This window comes from Phascolarctos cinereus, unplaced genomic scaffold (assembly GCF_003287225.1).
Source record: "Phascolarctos cinereus isolate Bilbo 61053 unplaced genomic scaffold, phaCin_HiC Scaffold_5;HRSCAF=322, whole genome shotgun sequence".
Lineage (NCBI taxonomy): Eukaryota > Metazoa > Chordata > Mammalia > Diprotodontia > Phascolarctidae > Phascolarctos > Phascolarctos cinereus.
Window position 1 is genome coordinate 425620167 of NW_027555958.1, and position 21974 is coordinate 425642140.

The 21974-nt window shown below is 39.2% G+C and overlaps 1 protein-coding gene across 1 annotated transcript in view; it reads left to right on the forward strand.

Moving 5' to 3' along the window:
- The first annotated feature begins 2410 nt into the window (after positions 1-2410).
- Positions 2411-21974, forward strand: part of RGS5 (regulator of G protein signaling 5) — a 100509-nt gene continuing 80945 nt past the window's right edge. The window contains 1 exon segment of the mRNA XM_020988602.2: positions 2411-2688. Coding sequence (XP_020844261.1) covers positions 2645-2688 — 44 coding nt within the window. The 5' untranslated portion in view covers positions 2411-2644.

Consider the following 21974-nt stretch of genomic DNA (forward strand, 5'->3'; position numbering starts at 1 on the left):
CCAAAAACCTTTCTAACCTTGCTGCTCTCAATTTATTTTTGGAATGGAAACCCAAGTCCTGAAAACAATAGCTCTCTCCTAAAGTCTGTCCAGTTTTGTCATTCATGGGATACTCTTTCTAGAATCTGACTGTGGACCTAGAGAAAAATCTTGACAATCTAAAATAGACATCACCAAACTATGGCCCTGGGGCCAAATTCAGCTGGTCTACTTTTTTGGGGAGGGGAGAGGGGGACCTGCAGAAGCTAAGAATGGTCTTTACATCTTTAAATAAAGTTTTATTACATTTTAAAATGAGAAAAACTCCAGTTCCTTACGAAAACAGGCAACCAACTGCATATTAGTATGCCTGGTCTAAAACACTGAGCAAATTCTAATACAATGATATTTAATAGGGAAGTCCACACTTGGATTTTTAAAGAGTGATTTTGCATAAACAAAATGGAGATGCTATGATAATATAGCAGTTTGTTTGAAGAAGGTCTTGGGAGTTTTGGTGGATTGTAAACTCCATCTGAATCAAGAATAAAATTGTTGCTGGAGTTGTTACAATAGTGTCTCACTCTCAGTGACTCCATTTGGATTTTTTTCGGCAAAGATACTGGAATGGTTTGTCATTTCCTTCTCCAATACATTTTACAGATGAGGAACTGAAGCAAACAGGATTAAGTGACTTACCCAAGCTCACACAGTAAGTGTCTAGGCTCGATTCGAACTTTGACTTCAGGTTCCCTCTGCTTTCTACCACACCTCTATAGTGACATAATAGCTCTCTTCAAGTTGTTGAAGGGGTCATTTATGAAAGCAAAATCAGACTCGTCTTAATAGGCCTCAGAGGACAGAACTAGAGCAATGAAGTACAAATTTCAAAGAAGCAAATTTAAGCTTTGTCTAAAGAAAAACTGAACACTTTAAAAAGTGTTTCTTGTCTTTGGAAATCTCTCAGGACAGGCCAAATGCTCTCTTGTTGGGCATGTTATTGAAGGGACTTTTCTTGTGGCTATGTGTTGTGCTGTATGACTTCTGAGGTTCCCTTCATCTCTGAAATTCTTCAGTGCTTGCTCAAGGTCACACAGATAGTCCACACAAAGTCAGAGATACAGACCCAGATCCTATAATTAGTTTTCCACAGTAGTATGCTCTCCTGTTTTCTCTTTTTCATATGTCTCTTCAAATATTTCAAGATAGCTATCATATCCTCTTCTTTTCTCCAGGCTAAATAACCTGCTATCCTTCAACAATTCTTTATTCAACATAGTTTCCAGATCTCTTGCCATTCTGGTTATACTCCTCTGAATGGGCACTAACTTGTTAATATAATGCCACAGGATTAAAAGAAAATAGATTGAGAGTTGGAAGAGAAAAGAATCCATTTAGTTCAATCTCTTCTTTTTCCAGATTAGGAAACTGAGGCCCAGAGAGGTCAGGTGATGGGAGTGAGTTGGAGATAGAATTCGAATCCAGGCCCTCTGCTGAGTAGCAAGGGCTATGCCATGCTGCCTACTTCTCAATGTCCTTTCCACTGCCTTGCTATCTCTGTCCATCCTGATCCCGGACTCTGCTTTGACCACTGCACTGACTCCCAGGTCTCACCCATTTCTAGACTTGTCTGAAGCCCAAACGCCCGCCTGTGCCTCAGTTTTCCCTATGGGAGAATTTTTTTTTTGTCTAGATTCTGCATGCTGTCTTTACTTCCATGCTTCCATTTAGGAATCTGTTCTTGATAACTCAGTAGATTTTCCAAACCCTCCTCAAAACCAGGTAAGACTATATGGTTTGATTTGGGCTATTTGTTCCAAAGACTTTTTTTTCCTGCTCTGACTGACATTTAAGTCATTAAAGTTACCTGGGGGTTAGGAAATACTGTTTAGGCTTTGACTCCAGAAAGCTTCAGATACAATGTTGACTTCTAAACACCCTGCTAGCATTTTTCCATTAGGAGATTGTAGGGATTCGTTTAGAAGATTAGAAAGTTGACACGCTAAGCCCCAAAGGGATGAACTAGAGAGTGATAATGAGAGTCGGCCAGATGAAAGACGAATGCAGTGAAAAGACAAGTTAGGGAGAGTTTGCTCAGCCTGGGAGCCATCACCGAAAAGGACTGGATGCCTGGTTTCCCGAGGAGGGATTTTAGTGATAAATTCACCTTAACAGTTTAAGGAATTGTTATCCTGCTCCACAAAGGAAGGGGGGGTGTGTGGAGAGAAGGCAGGAAACTGAAATCGGGAGTTAGTAACTCACTGACTTTGGGATACTTTGCTTGGACCGTGGAGGAAAAACTTCAGGGCTCTGTGGCAATTGAGTACAGATACCCTTTAACAGAGAATACCAGTACTTTGCCTCTAACAAATGAAGCAATACTGTTTTGCTCAGATCTCCTGATCCGTCTGTCTGGAGCAGCAGCAGCAACAGCAGCAACAGCAGCAGCAGCAGCAGCAGCAGCTCTGTCTGCACAACTGACTCTGCTTCCTAGCCAGCAATTTACTCCAAAGCTACTGATTGGCCAGACCACTGACAGAGGGCTGGGACAGAACCTCTATATATTCCTAAAGGAGGCAAAGGCAGCCTCAGACCGTGCTGAAGTTGAGTTCGGACACTCCTACCGTCCTGTTCACAGTTTGAGCTCAAAACACAGGAAGTCAAAATGTGCAAGGGACTAGCAGCCCTGCCCCACTCCTGCCTGGAAAGGTGAGAACTTGAGTTTCTTTGGCTTCAGAGGCTGGCCCAGTCAGTGCCTAAGGGGAGACAGGATCCTTAGGTCCAGCTGGGTGATTTGATGCTTGAGCAGAGGTGTAATTTGTGCCTGACTCAAAGCCATAATAAACTCTAGCATTCTCTTTTTGGAGCTAATGCCAACATGGACTTTAGCAGGGGGTTTTGAAGGAGAAGTAGAAATGGGAGATAACATTATCTCTGGGTTGGGGAGCTAGTGGATTTGAGAACACAGATCTCAAAGCTGGAAGGGACCTCAGAGGTCACCTTACAGATAAGGAAACCAAGGCCTAAAGTTCCACAGCTAGAAAGTATCAGAGGGAGGTTTGAGTCAGTTTTTTTCACACTGTACCAAACTGCTCCCTTTAGTAAATCACAACTTTCATATTTAGTAGCTGAGTGATCTTGGACAAGTCACAGTCTGTCTTCATCTCAGCTTCCTCATTTGGGTTTCACATAAAGGAAAACTTCCTGACAAATAGAACTTACCCAAAATTGAATGGGAGAGTGGGGTTCCCTTGCTTTCCTTTAGGTTTGATGTAAGGGTAAACTTGTGAACAAGTAGAGCTTATTCAAGTTAAATGGGAGAAAGTGGGATTCCCTCTCACTAGAGGTCTTCAAAGACTGAATGACCGCATGTTACAGATGATGGAAAATGGATTCTTAGTCAATTACAGGTTGGACTAGCGGGCCACTGGAGTAACTTTAAACTCTAAAAACCTCTGGCTGTTCTCTGTAAAATCTAACTTTCATTGGATCAGTATGAAAAAAGTGCTATATAAAGGTGGTGTCATGATCTTCCCTACAGAGTTGTTGTGAAGATCAAGTAAGATAATAGGGACTGTTCTTTGTATCCATAAAACCTTTACAAACTGGAGTTATTCTCCTTAAAGAGGGAAGTTTTCTCTCCTGAGAGAGGGAAGTTGTCTCAAGGTGAGTGGTGTTTGCTATACCGTTAAAAAAAAAAAAGCCCAGAAGAAATCCTTCTCTAGAGGAAATCCAGTAGAAGCTGGATATCCCACTCTTGAGGCTGACTTTAAAACAGAAGAGGCCACAAAGGTAGCTTGTAATAAGCAGACCCTCCATCTAGACCTGAGGAGGATTAATGATCACTCTTAGATAGCATCGGCTACTGGAGTAGCCTTTTGTCTAGGTAGCTAGATACGATTGTTTATTTAGCTGGCGTACTTTCTCAGGTAAAAGCAGCCACATACACCTCCAGCCTTGCTTGGGATTTGCCAGTACAATCTTCAGATGGGGAATGTCATGAGTTTGCAGTATCCAGATTTTATTCAAAAGCAGGAATTTAGCATTGAACTTATAGAAATTTTAATCCAATAGTCCTATCTGCCCCCAAGAAGCTGTGATATGTTGATGTATTTTTTTCCCTCCTTATTGTTCCTTAATTTTGCTTTTTAAAAAGTTGCCATCTCTAACTGCTTATAGAAAATGATATGTGATCTTGACACAATTTAACAATAACCATAAATTCCTTGACCATGTCTGTACAAGATTATATGAGGGTATAAATGACTAATAGACATTAAGTGCTTTAAGTTATTAAATCATTTGTATATATTAGTATATTATTAAATGGATGTTATAATTTAAATTGTTAAATACTTAATAGACATCCGTTAGTTTGTTCCATTCCAAGAGTTTAGCTTCGCCTTTTAAATTACTTCTCTCCCAGCAATATTATAATCACTTAAACTGATAAAATAATATAAGCGGCAGCTTGATACAAATAGGTTGCTGGACTTGAAGTCAAAAAGATCTGTGCCTGAATCCTTCTGACACTCCCTAGCTGTGTGACTAAAGATAAGTCATCTAACTTCTCCAACCTCAGACAACTTAACTGAAAAATTATAGATAAATTGTGTCAAGGTACGATTTTAAGTCAAGGGAGTTCCCATGCTGATGTAATTGTCAGTCCTAGATGAATTGATAGAATAATGGATCAGTTTATTTCCAGGCAAACTTAGTCACTTCACCAATCTTTAAAATGAGATTTATCAAGGTTCAACATATATTCTGATATGTTTTGATACTCTTGATCCAAAATTATAATATTATTTGATATTTAAATTATTAATTCAAAAAAAAGCATTACATAGCACTTATGTACCCTTTCTTAAAAGATCAAGAGGTAGTGATTAAACCTTGTGGATTACTGAGCTAAACTCGGACTGAGTAAGGAGTTCTTGGTTCTCATCCTGACTAACTAACATTATCAACCTTTACCTCTATAACAGAGATAATTAGAGCAGCCTTTTGCACTTAGTGTTGGTGGCACTGCTTTCTTAAACTGGTGGACAGCTTTACGCAAGCACATAGGGATTAATTTCGAGGTTGAAAGTGTCTATGCTAATATACTTATTACATTAAGACTATACAAATTTCTGCCTTCATTGATGCAGGTCCTAGGATCAAGTCTTAGAGGTAGAAGGGACCTTGGACATCATCTAGTTCAACTTTCTCATTTTATAGATGAGAAATTCCAAGACCTGAAAAGTGAAGGTGATATACTGAGTGGAGTTGTGATTTGAACACAGTTCTTCCAATGCCAAATTCACTACAGAATAACTTTAAATAACTACTCTCCTTTGCCCTTGTGATGAAGGCGGTGATTCTGAAGAAAGCTGTGCTTGCAATCTGACCAATCTGGGATCTTATCTCTGATGATAACCTGTGTGGCAAACTCTCAGTTTCCTAAAACATAAAATGGAGATAATCACACCTGAGGTTACTATCTCACAGGCTTCTTGCTTAGTAAACCATTTGGCAAATTGCAGCTATCATTTTTATTCCTTTTACAAAATCTGATAGGTGTTGGTTTTTTGTGACATACAAAGATTTATAAATAAATACGTAATATGTGTTACATTAATTATATTATATAAATAAATAAACTCTTTGGACCTCAGTTTACAAAAGAGGAACTCTGTAAAATGAAGGCATCGTGTGAGGTTTTAGTTTTAAGGTTTAGATTCCTTTTCAACTCTAATCACCAGAATAAACACACTTGCTGCAAAGGAGCAGGACATGTGGAGTGAAGAACAAACCAGGGGGCATGAGTTTAAAGTATAAGTTGTGGTCCTTTGATATGCTAGCTGAGTGAGTCACTTAACCCCGTTTGCCTCAGTTTCCTCATCTGTAAAAGGAGCTGTATCATTGCCAAGAAAACCCAAATAGGGTCATGAAGAGTCAGACATGACTAAACGACAACAAGTAACCAAAGGAATGAATGTCAGAAAGAATTTGTAGTTGGAAAAGCCTGGGTTTGGAGTCCAGCTTCTAACAGTTTATCCTCTCAAGTCTTACGTTGCAGATGAATTACTAGTTGATATTGGCAAAGGAGATATCATGGTCTTCCCTCTGGATCCCAACCCCTGCCAAAGAAAGAAAGGAAGAAAGAGAGAGAGAGAAGGAGGGAGGGAGGGAGAGAGAGAGAGAGAGAGAGAGAGAGAGAGAGAGAGAGAGAGAGAGAGAGAGAGAGAGAGAGAGAGAAGGGGGATGGGGAGGGGGAGAGAGAGACAGAAAAAAGAGAGAAAGAAAGAGAGAAAGAGAGAAAGAAAGAAGAAAGAAAGAAAGAAAGAAAGAAAGAAAGAAAGAAAGAAAGAAAGAAAGAAAGAAAGAAAGAAAGAAAGACAAGGAACCACAGGACTCAAGTTAAGTTGTAGCCTCCTGGGTAATCAGAGTCAGAGCAAGAATAGACTAGGGTCTCAGTACAGGAATAGGGGAGGGAAATCTGATGAAGCATGAATGTTAAGGATGGAGAAATAGAGGATTGTTGAATGATGTTAGAGTTAGCCTCAAGCCTAGAGTATAGCAGCAGGATAGAGTTCAGATTTTTATTTTTTGGTTGGTCCAGACCTGTTATTTTATAAACATAGGGAATTAATTCTCCAATGATATATAATAATAGCAGCAACAGTAGTAGTAGTAGTAGTGGTGGTGACAACAATAAAACCAACAGCTAGCATTTAGATAGCACTTTAAAGTTTGCAATCCACTTTACCGATATGATCTAATTTTATCCTTACAACATCCCTGTGAGGTAAGTGCTATAATTATCTCTGTTCTACAGATGAGGAAACTGAGGCAAGCAGCAGTTAAGTGAATTCAGCAGTGAGGTGGCACAGTGCCAGGCCTAGAGTTAGGAACACCTGAGTTCAGATATGACCTTAGAGATTCACTAGCTGGGTGACCCTGGGCAAGTCACTTAACCCTATTGATCTTCATTTCCTCATCTGTAAAATAAGCTGGAGAAGGAAATGGCAAACCACTCCAGTGTCTTTGCCAAGAAAACCCCAAATGGGATCATGAAGAGTTAGACATGACCAAAACAACTGAACAACAAAAAACTTCCTGACTCCAGGCCTGGCTCTCTATCTACTGTGCTCCTTTGCATGTATAGGGAATTCCTTCCAGAGATTCAGATCTGCAACTTCTAGTCTTAGAGAGTTGTCTGAAGCACTGAGTGACAAGTGATTGATTCAAGATCACACAAGGAAGCTAAAGAATTTGAATTTGAACTCAGATCTCCAGACTCCAAGTCCAAAGCATTTTCCATTTAATCCCTCTTCCCTCCTAGATCGTTGGACTGGCTATGCTATGTCCAGAACCCTGTGAAACTACATGTGCAGACTCTACTTTACTGCATTTTATGCAAACAAGACTGCAGTTCTATTACAGAAGCAGGGGAAAATTATGGGGGAGAAAGGGAAATAGATTGCTGGAGAACAAAAAAGAAACAAGGATATGAAGAGATGAGAGAAACTGCTCAATTAAGGTCTTAGAGTTTTTGTTGTGTTTCTGGTTTGTTTTGTTTGAAATAAAAATGTTAGGACAGTGTGATGGGTAGCACACCTGTACTTGCCTATTAGGAACTTTGATCAATCAATTAATCAGTCAACATTTATTAAGTACTTACTTTGTGACAGGCAACTGGCTAAGCTCTAGGGATACAAAAAGGTAAAAGACAGTCTCTGCCCTCAAGGAAGTTGCAATCAACTGGGAGAGACAGCATGAAAATGACTATAAACAAAGTAAGCTACATACCGAATGAGGCAGCTAGGTGGTATTTCTTGTGAAAGAAGAGACTTAAGTTAGGGAAAACATTTAATCTTACACTGAAACATAGAATATTTACACAAATGGATTTTTTTTGTTTTTGCTTGGCTGTTTTCCTTTGTTACAAAGGAGGAATCAACGGAGTGGTGGAAGTGGGAGAAGGAAAGGGAACGGATTTCACTGGTGTACAGCACTCCCAGATGAAGAGACTCCTTCCATCAATGCAGGATGGCCAGCAATCTTCTCTTTAGTTAACAGGTAGCTTAGAGAGCTCACCTGGGGCAGACAAAGGACTTGAGATACCACCTTGACTGCTGATCCTGCATTTCTCCTATGAAATGCATGGTGTGGATGCCCATAACCAGAATATATGCCCATAATATTATTTACTTCTAATATGTTCATATATCAGTGAAATCCCAAGTCCATTTCCTCTCCCTCTCCTACCCCTACCCCTCCATGGATTCCTCACTTGTAATAAAGGGAAATAGTGAAGAAAAAAACAACCAGACGGAGACTAGGTATCTGATGGTATATGCAGCCTTCTGTCCTAGCAACTAGAGGAAGGAATTATGAAAAAAAAACCTTAATCTTATACTGAAATATAGAATATTTACATAAATGGATTTTTTTTTCAAATTCAAAAAACATGAAGCAGTTTAGTATAGTGGGAGTGGGATCTCCTGGGTTAGAATTTTAGTTCTATTTCTTTATTTCCTGTGTGACTTTGGGCAAATCACTACTCCTCTCTGGGCCTGACCTTCCTCATCTCTTTAAAATGATCAAGGCTGCCTCAGCCAGCCTCTGAAGTTCCTTCTAGCTCCACATCTGAGTCCCATGCATGCAACGTCTAACAAGGATCCTCGGTGCTTTAGGCTAGCACCAAGGATGTGAACAAGCAGGGACCAGGGTGCTGAAGCTGTCCAGCTTTACTTTCACTGTATTTGGATCACAGTAATTTTGTATGTGTATCGGCCTAGTACTCACTAACAGAACAAAAACAGTGACAAAAATCGAGCAAACTATTCCCATAAAAAAAGGAAATCATCTCTGATTTCCTCTAGTCTCCCACTCAGCAATTTCAGAAACCTCCTTAAGCCTGGTCTTATTTCATCACTGTGGATTGGGGACCCTTTCAAGCAGTCACAGTGCAGGCCTCCATATGTTCTAGCCACATTTACTCTGTCCCTGGATGTCTCCACCCTAAGAACATCCTGTCCAGATTGCATTAAACTTACGTTACAGAGAGATCAGGAGGAGGGAGAGTTGTTTAGGAGAGGTGCTTTGGGAAAGACATGGCATAACAGCATTCTCTTCCCACTATGCACCACCCCCACATGATAGTGTTGAAACAGATGGAGTTTCAACATTTCCCCCTATATATTCAGCACCCGTAGTATCCTCCTACCCTCCTGCTTTCTACTTGACATCTCTACCATGGACTTGGCAGAAACCTCAGCTGCAAAGTTTTCCCTTTTCCTCTGCTTTCACCTCCTCCTGGCATTCCCTCCACCCATCATATTGTTCTAGCTGTTTCCTCTACTCCCCACAACATGAGCTGGGAATACAGACTCTCTTTTCATAAGGCTGTTGACTTTCCCCTGAACCTGGCATGATTATAAGTTTCCCATCTCTAACCTGTCTTTGAGACAAAAAAGAAGGGAATATTTAGTAAGGATATGATAAAAGATTTCAGAAGATCACTTGAAGAGATATTTAACTTGGAGATTCAGTGCGAAGCCTGATGGTATTTCATTATTTGAAGGGCTGTGATGTGGAAAGCACATGAAACTTTTCTTGCTTGGACCCAGAGAACAGAACTAGAAGCAAAGGGTGGAAATTACACAGGCAGATTTAGGCTTGGAAGAATGACTCAGGACAGCTAAGTGGCCCAATGGATAGAGCACTGGGTCTGGAGTCTAGAGGACTTGAGTTCTGATCTCACTTACGAGCTTTGTGTCACCTCGGAAAAAGTCACTTAACCATGTTTGCCTCAGTTTCCTCATCTGTAAAATGATCTGGAGAAGGAAATGGAAAACCACTCCAGTTTCTGTGCCAAGAAAATTCCAAATGGGGTCATGAAGAGGCAGACATGACTAAAATCACTCAACAAACACAGGAAAAATTCCCTATGAATTTGCTCTACCCCCAAACATAATAAGCAGCCTTAGGAAGTAGTGCATTTTCCCTACTTCCATTGAACTTTATGTAGAGCCTGAGTGACCACTTCTCTGTGGTACTATAAAGGGGATTCTCATTCAAGTGGGAGTTTGACTTTATTGATGCCTTCCAAAATTCCTTCTAACTCAAAGAATCTGAAGTTCTGTGAAATATTTGCTACCATGTGGCTGGAAGATATCGTGGTGGAATGGAATAACAATACTGGACTTAGAATTCCATGACCTGGGTTTGAGTCTCTGTTTTGCCTTTAAGGGGAAGGGAACAAACATTTAAGTGTCTAAGACTCTGTGCCAAGAACTATACTAAATGCTTTACAAAGATCATTTCATTTGATTCTCGTGACTACCCAGTGAGGTAGGTGCTATTGTTACCCCTATTTTACAGCTCAGAAAACTGAGGCAAACAAAGGTTAAGTGGCTTACCTAGAGTCACACAGCTAGTAAGTACTGGAGGTCAAATTTGAATTCAGGTCTTCTTGACCCCAGGCCCAGTGCTCTATGTATGATGATGCCACCTAGCTACCTCACTTGTGTGCGCCTTAGGATTGTACAGGAAGATGATTGATTGATTCAGTATCTCTTAGGGTCTCAGGAACATTGTTCTGACCTTCAGCATTATATGGTATAGATGAGAGGTGCAGTGGGGCTAAGTGATTAGAGAGCTGATCTTAGAATCAGGAAGATCTGAGTTCTAGTCTTCCCTCTGTCATATGCTAGCTGGACAACTCTAGTCAAATCACTTTTAACCTCCCGGAGTCCTCAGGCAACTCTCTGAAACTAAACTGCAGCTTATCTATAGATAACTAGGTGGCTCAGTGAATAGAATGCTGGACCTGAAGTCAGGAAGACTTCAGCTCAAATCCATGCTAGCTGTGTGACCCTGAACAAGTTATTTAACCTCCGCCTACCTCAGTTTTCCTCATTTGTAAAAGGAGGATAATAAAAGCATCAATCTCTCCAGGCTGTTATGAGGATAAAATGAAATATTATTTGTAAGACACTTTGAAAACCTTAAATTGCTACATGAATGTTAGCTTTTGTTATTATTAAAGATGGTGATTCTGCATTGGGAAAGAAAATTTCTCAGTAGAAAATCCCAATCCTGATGAAATAACTTTTTTTTTCAAATGTGCAGATGATCAATAACACTAATGATGTGAAAAAAAGACGGTATATGATGGTGGACTAGATTTGTATTATTCTAGAAGCTGAAGGATCTTTTGATTTGGTATAAAATCCTGATAACAATCCATTGTGTTTGCTTTTGATTTTGTTCTCCTAAAACCCAAAGGGGGGGGGGAAGGGTTCGTTCAGAGCTCCAGCTCTTTGAGATTTAATGCTATATCAATGGAGAAGGCCATATGGAGAGAACAGGCTCCTACAGTACAAGGGCAGGCTGGTGGGAACCTTCTTCCACTTTTAGTAGAATGGATGTTTATAGATGTTCTGCAGCACAGAAGAAAGAGCCCTAGCCTTGGTGCTAAAACACTTGAGGTGGTAGCCCAACCCCAACATATACTTAGTCCTATGATCCTTGACAAATTTACTTCTTTAGGTCTCAGCCTCCTCATCTGTAAAAATGCGTATAAAAATGCTCATACTACCGATCTTACAGGGCTGTTTTAAGGGAAATGCTCTATAAACTTTTTCCCCCATGCAAAACATATTACTATATTAGACATTGCAAAAAGAAAAAAAGGAGGAAGGAAGGAAGGAAGGAAGGAAGGAAGGAAGGAAGGAAGGAAGGAAGGAAGGAAGGAAAGAAGGAAAGAGGGAAAGAAGGAAGGAAAGGAAGGGAAGGAGGGAAGGAGGAAGGAAAGAAAGGAAAGAAGGAAGGAGAAAGGAAGAAAGAAAAAAATGGCATTATTCAATCTGCATTTAAAGTTCATCAGTTTTCTTTGGAAGTAAATAGCATTTTTCATCCAGAGTCCTTTGGAATTAATTGTCTTGGATCATTATATTGATCAGTGTAGCTAAGTTTTTCACAGTTGATCATTACAATATTGCTGCTACTATATACAGTATTCTCTTGGCACCATTCACTTCATTTTGCATCAGTTCATATAAATTTTCTCAGGTTTTTCTGAATTCATCCTGCTCATCATTTTTCAAAAATAGCACAGTAGTATTCTATCGCAAATGAATGCCACTACTTGTTTATCCATTCTCCAGTTGATGGGCATCCCCTTAATTTCCAATTCTTTGCCACCGCAAAGAGCTCCCATAAAAATAGGTACTTTCCTCTTTTCTTTGATCTCTTTGAAATACAAGCCTAGCAGTGATGTTGCTAGATCAGAGGGTATGCACAATTTTACAATCCTTTGGGCAAAGTTCCAAATTGTTCTCCAGAATGGTTGGACTAGTTCACAACTCCATCAACAATGCATTAGTGTCCCAATTTTTTCACATCCTCTTCAGCATTTCTCATTTTTCCTTTCTGTCCTGTTTGTTAATCTGATAGGTGTAAGGTGGCACTTTCATTCTATTATTTTGCATTTCTCCAATTATAAATGATTTAGATGACATGTTCTATAAACCTTAAATCTAAAGTAGTCACTACTAAGATTGTTAGAACCTCTAGATGGAGTCTTCTGGAAGAGCTATCTATACTCACCACCACAAAAAGCTCATGTGTTTCTCTGGGGTGTGTTTCTGGAACCTAATCAATTGCCCTTATCTGCACTGTTTGCAGACACCTGCTTAAGAGGTGATGCGTTTGCTCAACAGACAGGGGTGAGCTGGAGTCAATCCTAGCCATACTTGCTGATTATTAAATTTTTAGCGTGAGTTTTTACACAGTAGGAATTAGTAAATGTTACAAATCAGGACTTGATTCATTGTTTTGTTGATTGTCTGGACCTAAGAAAATGATGGAGAGAAATGTTAATAATGTAGATTAAGCTTAACAGTATATGGTGTGCATGCCTGATCCCATTCCCTTCCCGCCCCCTATCCCCCAGTCAGTTGTTAAATAACACATCTCTGTAACCCATAGGTTTTGCTGGAGATGGAGCAGAAAAAAAGGGACAGGGACAGGTCTCCACCACCTTGCCACCCACATCAGAGACCAATTCTTAGAGGAACTTCTGCCCTTGTACTCCTTTCCTATTGTCTGGTGACTACCTTTCTCAGACTATTTCAGGAAAACCTAGTCACCATGTTTTATTTCACTCCCTACTGTCTGGCTTTCTTCCATGTGGGGCAGCTAGGTGGCACAGTTAATAGAGCACTGGGCCTGGACTCAGAAAGATTCATCTTTGTGAATTCATATCTGACTTCAGACATTTATTAGCTGCATGGTCCTGGGTAAGTCATCTAATTGTGTTTGCCTCAGTTCATCTATAAAATGAGCTGGAGAAGGAAATGGAAAACCACAACAGTATCTTTTCCAAGAAAACCCCAGATGGGGACACAAAGAGGCAGACATAACTGAAACAATTGAAGAAAAATATTTTTTCCATGGCCTCAGCAATGGAATTTTACTACCTCCTCCTACCCCTAACACCAACATATGAGTTTCTATAACCAGGGAACCATAATCAAATCAACTTTGCCTTGGATCATGGGTGGAATGTGTCAATCTGTTCTCTAATGGCCTCAGGTACTACTATTCTCACAGCTTTCCAGACCAAAGTGCCCCTCCCTGGCACCACTCCCCTAATGCATGACAATTTCCCTATTAAAATGTCAACTCCTTGAGGGTAGAGACCATCTTTACATTTGTGTTTGTATCCCCAGGGCTTAGCATAGTGTTTAGAATAAAGTAAGCACTTAATAAATGGTCATTCATTCATTCATTTTTTTCCTATGCCACAATGAAGAAAAGTCCTAGATTCCTGAGAGTATAGTAGAGGGCAGAGGGCAGATAATCAGTGTGTGGTCTGTGGAATCAGTCACATCATTTTAGAAGCACCCCATCTAAGCCAACATAGAGCATGATAAGACATTTTATATGGATCTCTGCAAAACTAAGGATTAGTAAAGACTCCTCAATCCTTTTGCCCTCCTTGGAATTTAGTTGATATACCTGCTACATCAATGAATCTGTCATTTCATAAATATAGATAATATGCTGCAACTTCCTTATACCCACCATGCACATCTCTGTCACCCTTGGAATCATGAGCAATTGTGACTCTTCTTGGGACTGGAGTTTTTGATGATTCCAAGAACCATAGCATCAAAGGGAGAGTGTGGGTGTAAAAAAAGATGTGCTTTAGTGGGTGGAAGCAGCCTGGGATCATTGAAAACACTGCAGTTACTCAAATGCAACCTAGCCTCCCTCCCCCTCCTATTCCCCCTCCTATGAAGGCTTACTTCAGATATCTTCTGAATTTAGGCTAAATAAACAAATAAATAAATGTTTAAAGCTGAGGTTCTTCATTATTTTTGTGTCATGGACCTTTGTGGCAATCTGATGAAGCCAATGAATGGATCCTTTCTCAGAGTGTTTTTCAATGAATTAAATAAATTACATCGGATTACAAAGGAAACAAATTATATTGAAATACAGTCATTAAAATTGTTTGTTTGTTTTTTTAAAGTTCACAAACACCAGGCTAAGATCTCCTGGTTTAAGAACAGAGAAGATCTCTTGGATGAGTCCTATGATGCCTACCAACAATCTGTATTATGTCTCAAGAGTCAGTTTCTCTGTGTCTCTTTGTCTGTGTCTCTGCCTTTTTCTCATTCCTCTTCCTTTTCCTCCCCTTTCTGAAAATCAGTTTTTTTTAAATGAGAATTTAAATAGGTCACGTAACATTACTCACAGACTCAGATGAATCTGATTTTGTTGATGTCAATGTTCTTCTTCATGATGCAGATCACTACTCATCCATGTCTGCCCATCCTGTGGGTGATTTTGGCTACAGAGGATCCCCCCAAAATGCTAAGGGACCTTCCATGGTTTCCAGTTCTCTTGACAAAATACCAGTGGAGTACATGGGCTATTGGGCTATCTAAGTCATCCTTTGCTCTACCCATTTGACTCTCTCTCTCTCTCTCTCTGTACACACACACACACACACACACACACAAATGTATATATGTATACATACATATATAATTTATATTATTATTTTTTGGAGGCAGTCAGGGTTAAGAGATTTGCCCAAGGTCACACAGCTAGTAAGTGTCTGAGACTGAATTTGAACTCAGGTCCTTCTGACTCCAGGGCCAGTGTGCTATCCACTGTACCACCTTGCTGCCCCCTATTCATTTCTTTGATAATAAATATCCTTTACAACAGTTCTTCTTAGTAATTCCTTATTCATGTGCTGTGTCCTGTGCACATTCATCATGTGCCTTTCTGTTGCCCTTTGAGTATTCATTATTTTCAGGGGTGTGCCGAAGCCATTACAAACCAGCTCAGAGAATCAATTGTTAAATTATTCAGTGTCAGCATCTTGGAAATTAGCAAATACTACAAATCAGGGCTTGATTTGTTATTTTGTTGATTTTCTAGACTTAAGTAATAAAGAAAATATTAATAATGCAGATTAAGCTTAAAAGTATATGATATGTACTTTTTTAAAGGACAGTTGTTAAATATTTTAGTTTTATGTTTCATTACTCAAAACTGTAAATTAACACAGGTTAACTATTGTGATTAAATAGATGGCCCTTCATTTCAGTGAGAGGTTTGGAGTCATTAAAGTTCTACAATCTCACATATGCAACACAGCCCAGATGCCTCTTCCTGTTTCATTCTGAGCTGGCATCATTGTCTGTTAATGGTGTCTATCCAAGGTATATAACAATCAAGGATGAGCTTGAGGTATCCAACTAATGGAAAACCATGGTCTGGATGATACCAGCCTTGTAACATTAAAACTAAAGCAACTTCTCCTCTCTACCCCACCGCCCAAAAAAATTAAAAAAGAAAAAAAATCTAGCATTAAGCAGCTGTTGATAGTGAGTTATAAACCCCAACATTGTACCTCCCAGGCAAGACATTTTGATGTGACCAGACAAGGGACACTGAACCTTTGTGAGAAATCAAATACCATGCTCCCTCCCCCTAAGGAAATTCCTCCCTGTTCAAGTACAAGTCACCAAAGATTTCTACTCCTTTCTACAAACAAAAGTACAGCTAGGCCTAGATGGCCTTAAGTTATTGTCCTTTACTCAACATCACTGTGGGGAGAAGGGTAGCTTAGAGAGTTGAACTCCCCGTTTTTCTAAAATAATCTTTAGCTACTTAGCAAATGTCATTGTCCCTCTTAATCCTTTGGAAGGGAAAAAGGCAGGTATTCCCAATGTGAATCTCAAAGGAGATTTTACTTACACAAGACTGATTGGCTTTATTTCTTTCACCATAGTAGATAGAGTCCTGGACTAGAAGACCTAGATTTGAATATTGCCTTAGAAACTAGAGTATGTGACCCTAGACTCTGTGAACCTTAATTTCCTTGTTTATAAAATGCAGATAATAACAGCACCTACTTCAAAATTATTTTCATGAGGATCACAGGAGATAATATATATAAAGAACTTTGTAGGTATTAAAAGATTATACAAATATTTTAATAGTGTTTTTTAAGGCCTGTGATTTCATTGTTTTAGAGAACTAGAACTAGGGATCGCCTTTAACTTAAAAACAGGGGAAAATGTTTATGAATAGGATTAGAGTTAATCTGATCTTTTTTTGTTGCTGTTCTGTTTTGATTTTTTTGTTTTATTTTGTTTTGTTTTTGAAGCAAGGCTAAAGGGCTTCTAAAGTTTCTAGAAATTAGGGGAAAAACTGAGTGAAAAGGCAAGTTCTTTAAGTTTTCCTAAAGATGGTGTGTCAGCCTTCAGGTCAATTTCATAAACTCATAGATTCTGAAATCTTCTCTTAGGTCACTTTGTCCCAACTTATTTAACAAAGAAACTGTCTTAGACTTAAATTCGTAATCAAATCAAATACCACATTCACTATATGGGATTATAGGAGGCTAGTTCTTGATACTTACTTTTCCTAGCATCAATAGTCTGGTAGAAATGCAAAGATCAAGAGAATTTAGAGATGCTATGGAATAGTGATTCTTGACCTTGTTTATGTTCTGAACCCCTTTGGCAGTCTGGTAAAGTCTTTGGACTTCTCGGAATAATATTTTTAAATCTATAAAGTAAAATACCTAGGAATACAATGAAGACCAGTTATGAAATATTACCAGGATATTAAAAAAAAACATGAAGATCATGGACCACAGGTTAAAGGCTATTGCAAAGGACTCTTCTAGACCAACTCTTTCATTTTAGACATGAGGAAATGTCATTATAAAGAAAATAAACAGTTTATTCAATGTCACCCAGATAGCTGAGCCAAGATTTGAACACAGTCTTCTGACACCACATTTTTTTTCCCCACCATGCCACTGCAATTTATTGCCTCATTCATGTAACCCATTCCCCAACTCTAGGAAGGACCACACAGTATCCTGAAAGAAATTATTTCTAGGGGATTAATGTATTTCATTTTGGGGATCAGTCTTAATGGTGTTTGTCTGAGTTGAAGAAATCCAGAGAAAGGAGCATTAATTAATTCAGTCAGAGCTAGTCATTATGAACATGAACTAGATTACGGCTGGAGGCCAAGAGATAAGAGGTCTTCAATTTCCTCTCCTTCTTTCAAATTTCAATCAGTTCTCAGAAAAACTGGGCTACCAATGTATCTTCAGGGCTGAAACACAAAGCAAAGAAGAAAAGTGAACCATATACCCTATTATTCCTGACCATCTGGGAAAATGATTTCCAAAGCCTGCAAATGAGCTTTGTGTCACTGATCCAGAACTTTGCCTGGAGTTTTTCTATGTTCTGGGCCTGCCTCTTGGTAGGTTGGCTGACCAACCTATTTCCCTTTTGTAGAAAGAATTACAGAATGTTAGAAAAGAAAGAGTTCTTAGAGATTGCCATGTTTGACCGTGGTAGAATTTATTTTTTATTTTTAATAAATTACTCGTGTGGTTTTCAGTTTTTCTTTAAAGATCATAAAGAAAGATCTAACTTTAGTATAGCTTGAACTAAAAGTACAAGAAGTATCAGTTAACCTATCCTGTTCTCAATTTCCTCCTCTGTAAAATTAGCTGGGGTTCAACTAAGTTACCTCTCTGGTCTCTTCAATCTCTTAAGTCTTTAACCTTGTGATTCTCTCTATAATCATGGTGTAACACAGCAGAGGATTTGATATCTTAAGACCTGACTTCAAGTCTGACCTTTGCCACTAACTAGCTGTATGACTGTGGTGTGGTGAATAAAAACAAATTCTGAGAGATAAAATTCTGGGTAAATCATGACCACTTTTATCAACCACAACTATTAAGTGGTTAGCAAAAAGTGTTCATTGTCCTCTTGATCATCAAAGAAGAATCATGGTCACTTCTTGATGCTTATACCTTGGAAGAGTAGGGTTCTAACAGATGGCAATCAACTCTGACTGGTTAACAATTAATGAGAAGAATGAATATTATAATGAGAAGTGGACCTATTCCAATAAGGGACTGGGGGGAATGTGACTTTGATTATGTCATTTACTTCCAAACCACACCCACCCTTGGGCAATCTAATCAAAGAATTTACCCAACTGTCCAAACCTGCCAGAATGGAACACAATGGGCCAGAATTCACCTTAGATTAAACTCTCAGTGAGGTTTTCTAGTTGGATGGGATAACTCCACCTGGATTAATAATAATAATCTAGGTGGGGTAAATTTTGGAAAGGTCAGGAATCTCCCCAATAATTCGTTATTTGATAATCATTTCTCTCGGTGGGCAAGTCACCTCATCTACTTAGATATCAATTTCCTCATTGGTAAAATGAGGAGGTTGGAATAGATAGTCTCAAAGGTCCCTTTAAGTATTCCATGTGTCTAACATTCTATGTGATTTGGAGTGTACAGGTACTCTGTACTTTAAGGATAGAAGCTGTTTTCACTCCATAATTTGGCTTCAAACCCTAACTATACTACAGTGGGATAGGGAATGGATTTTCTTTGAAACAACTCATAATTTAAAGGGGGGTGGGGTGAGTAGGCCACTTATTTATTTTCTTATCAGCACTTGACATTCCAAAGGAATGAATACTGAAAAGTAAAATGTTCCTTATGGATAATTGCGGAGGGAGTGAAGAAGTAAGACTTTCCATAGCCTCTTCTGCCTTGTCCTTCCCTCTCTGTTATGATGGGAAAAGTTTTATTTCAGATTGGGAGTCCAACAGGCTTGAAGTCTAAGCAGGGATGTGCTAGAATGATGACCACATTTTTAGTGAAACAATACAAATGGTGGAAGATGATCCAAATCACGGCTTGATTTCTTGCATTGATTGTCCTAAAGTGATGGAGGAAATGTTAATAATGCAGATTAAAGATGTGTCATGTATTTTGTTTTGGAGAGCTGGTTTTTAAACATTTACTAGCACATCTCTGACTATAAGTCAACCTGATTGTTTTCATATTGTAATACCCCAGGAATCTCCCATGCAATTTATGTATGTATTCCCTTCAGTAAAGATTCTCACCCTCCTATAAGCTTAGTAGACTATGAAATTTGCTGTGGCCAAAAACAAAATTAATTGCCTTCAGTCAACTGGAAACAAGCTCTCCACACCTGGGCTGATTCTCAGAGAGTAGTGTGTTGCCAGGCCCTTTTTGTCACTGTTGATGTTGTTGTCATTAAGTCAGTGCAGTCATGTCTGACTCTCTGACTCCATTTGGAGTTTTCTTGGCAAAGATAGTAGAGTGGTTTGCCATTTCCTTCTTTAAGTCATTTATAGATGAGGAAACTGAGGCAAACAGGATTAAGTGACTTGCTCAGGGTCATGGAGCTAGTAAGTGTCTGAGGCCAGATTTGAACTCAGGTTCTCCCTACTTCAGGCCTGGTGCTCCATCTAATGAGCCACCTAGCTGCCTAAAGTCGTGTCAGTCACATCTGACACTTTGTTATCACATCAGGGGTTTTCTTGGCAAAACTACTGGAGCAGTTTGCCATTTCCTTCTCTAGCTCATTTTATAGATGAAGAAATTGAGGCAAACAGGGTTCAGTGACTTGCCCATGGCCACACAACTAGTAAGTATCAGATGCCAAATTTGGATTCAGGTTCTCCTGATACCAAGGCCAGTGCTCTATCCACTGCACCACTTAACCGTCCTTGCCCCATCCGTACTCAGAGTCTTTCCAGATGTTAGGACCTTCCTAAGCTTGTACTCTGGTGGTCTAGTCTTCAAGACCATGGTAGAGCCTGCCCAATCTTGTACCCTGATGTTCCAGTCACCTCCACACCGTGGAAACATTATATTATATTGTTTACATTCTTATTTTCTTCACTTTTTAGAGATACTTCCTTAAGATGGGATGACACTCTACAGGCACCCTATCATTCCAGGCTTATCGCCATTAATGGGAAGGGAAGAAGCATTTATATGATGCCTAGTACGTGCCAGGCACTGTGCTAAATGTTCCTTAGAGATATTTTGTCATTTCATATGCTCAAGAACCCTGGCAAGGAAGTGCTGTTATTATCTCCATTTTACAGTTGAGGAAACTGAGTTGAAAAGAGATTCAGTGACTTGCCCAGAGTCACACAGCTAGTGAATGTCTGAGGCAGGATTTGAACTCTCTTGGCTAGTCCCCTCCCTGCATTCTTTGCTTCAGCCAAACTGCCCGGCTGACCATGTCTCACCTCTTCCAATCTGGGTGCTTTTGTTCGTGTTGTTTCCTATGACTAGAATGTCTTCCCATCCCACTTTACCTATCTCCATACTCATCCTTTAAAATACAACTCAGATATCACCTCCTCCATAAAGCCACCTTACATAGCACTTTTCCACACTCCTCTATAACACACCTATCATGAATTATTGCTTATTATACCTTATATTTCTCACCAGTGCTAGACCATAAACTATAGGAGGGCAGGAAATGGTACCTTATCTAAATACTCCCCTAGAACCTCACCCTCTGGACAGAGTAAATCATTCATAGATGTTTGTTAGATGAATGAACTAGAGGAATATGGAAATAGATGCTCATAGAATGTGGAATCTGCATGAGCAGAGGTCACTGAATGCAATGCCTTTGTTTTACAGATGAGGAGGCAGAAACCTGGAGAGTGAGTTGCTCAAAGTCATATGACTAGTCAGTGGTGGAGCTCAGGTTAGGACCTGGGTCTGACTATGACAACGCTTAGTAATGAGTTACTTAGTTCATGTATCAGTAAAGCCAGAGACAGTTATAAGAGTTTACGTCAAGCACAGGGATCGTGAACATATTAAATATACTGCTAACTCCCAATCTTAGCTTACTTGATGTCTGATTAGATTGGCCTTAGCAGGGTGCTTCAGCAGTCTGTCGATACAGCTTTGGACCTGCTACTTCTTTTCCTACCAAGGAGAAATTTATCAAGCTTCAGAGATTCACAGAATGTTAAAAGTAGAAAGTCACCCAGGCTAATTATTTTATTTAAAAATTTTTTTCAATGAGGAACTGTTGTTGACTGACCACTGATCAGAGTTCTTACAGCTTTCAAAGTTGTTGGTCTTTACAACATCGTTGCTATTGTATGACTTGTTCTACTTCTACTCGCTGTACTCTTCATCATACAGGTTTTCCTAAGTTTCTCTGAAATAGGCCATTTCATCATTCCTTCCTTCCTTCCTTCCTTCCTTCCTTCCTTCCTTCCTTCCTTCCTTCCTTCCTTCCTTCCTTCCTTCCTTCTTCTTTCTTTTTTCTTTCTTTCTTTCTTTCTTTCTTTCTTTTTTCTTTTTTTCTTTCTTTCTTTCTTTCTTTTCTTTCTTTCTTTCTTTCTTTCTTCTTTCTTTCTTTCTTTCTTTCTTCCTTTCTTCCTTCCTTTCTTCCTTTCTTCTCTTTCTTTCTTTCTTTCTTTCTTTCTTTCTTTCTTTCTTTCTTTCTTTCTTTCTTTCTTTCTTTCTTTCTTGGAAACTAGCACTTTAACTTCACACAAAGAAATTACAAAAAGACATGGGGGCATTTTTCTAGTATTTTACAATAAACAAAATCCCTCATACAAAT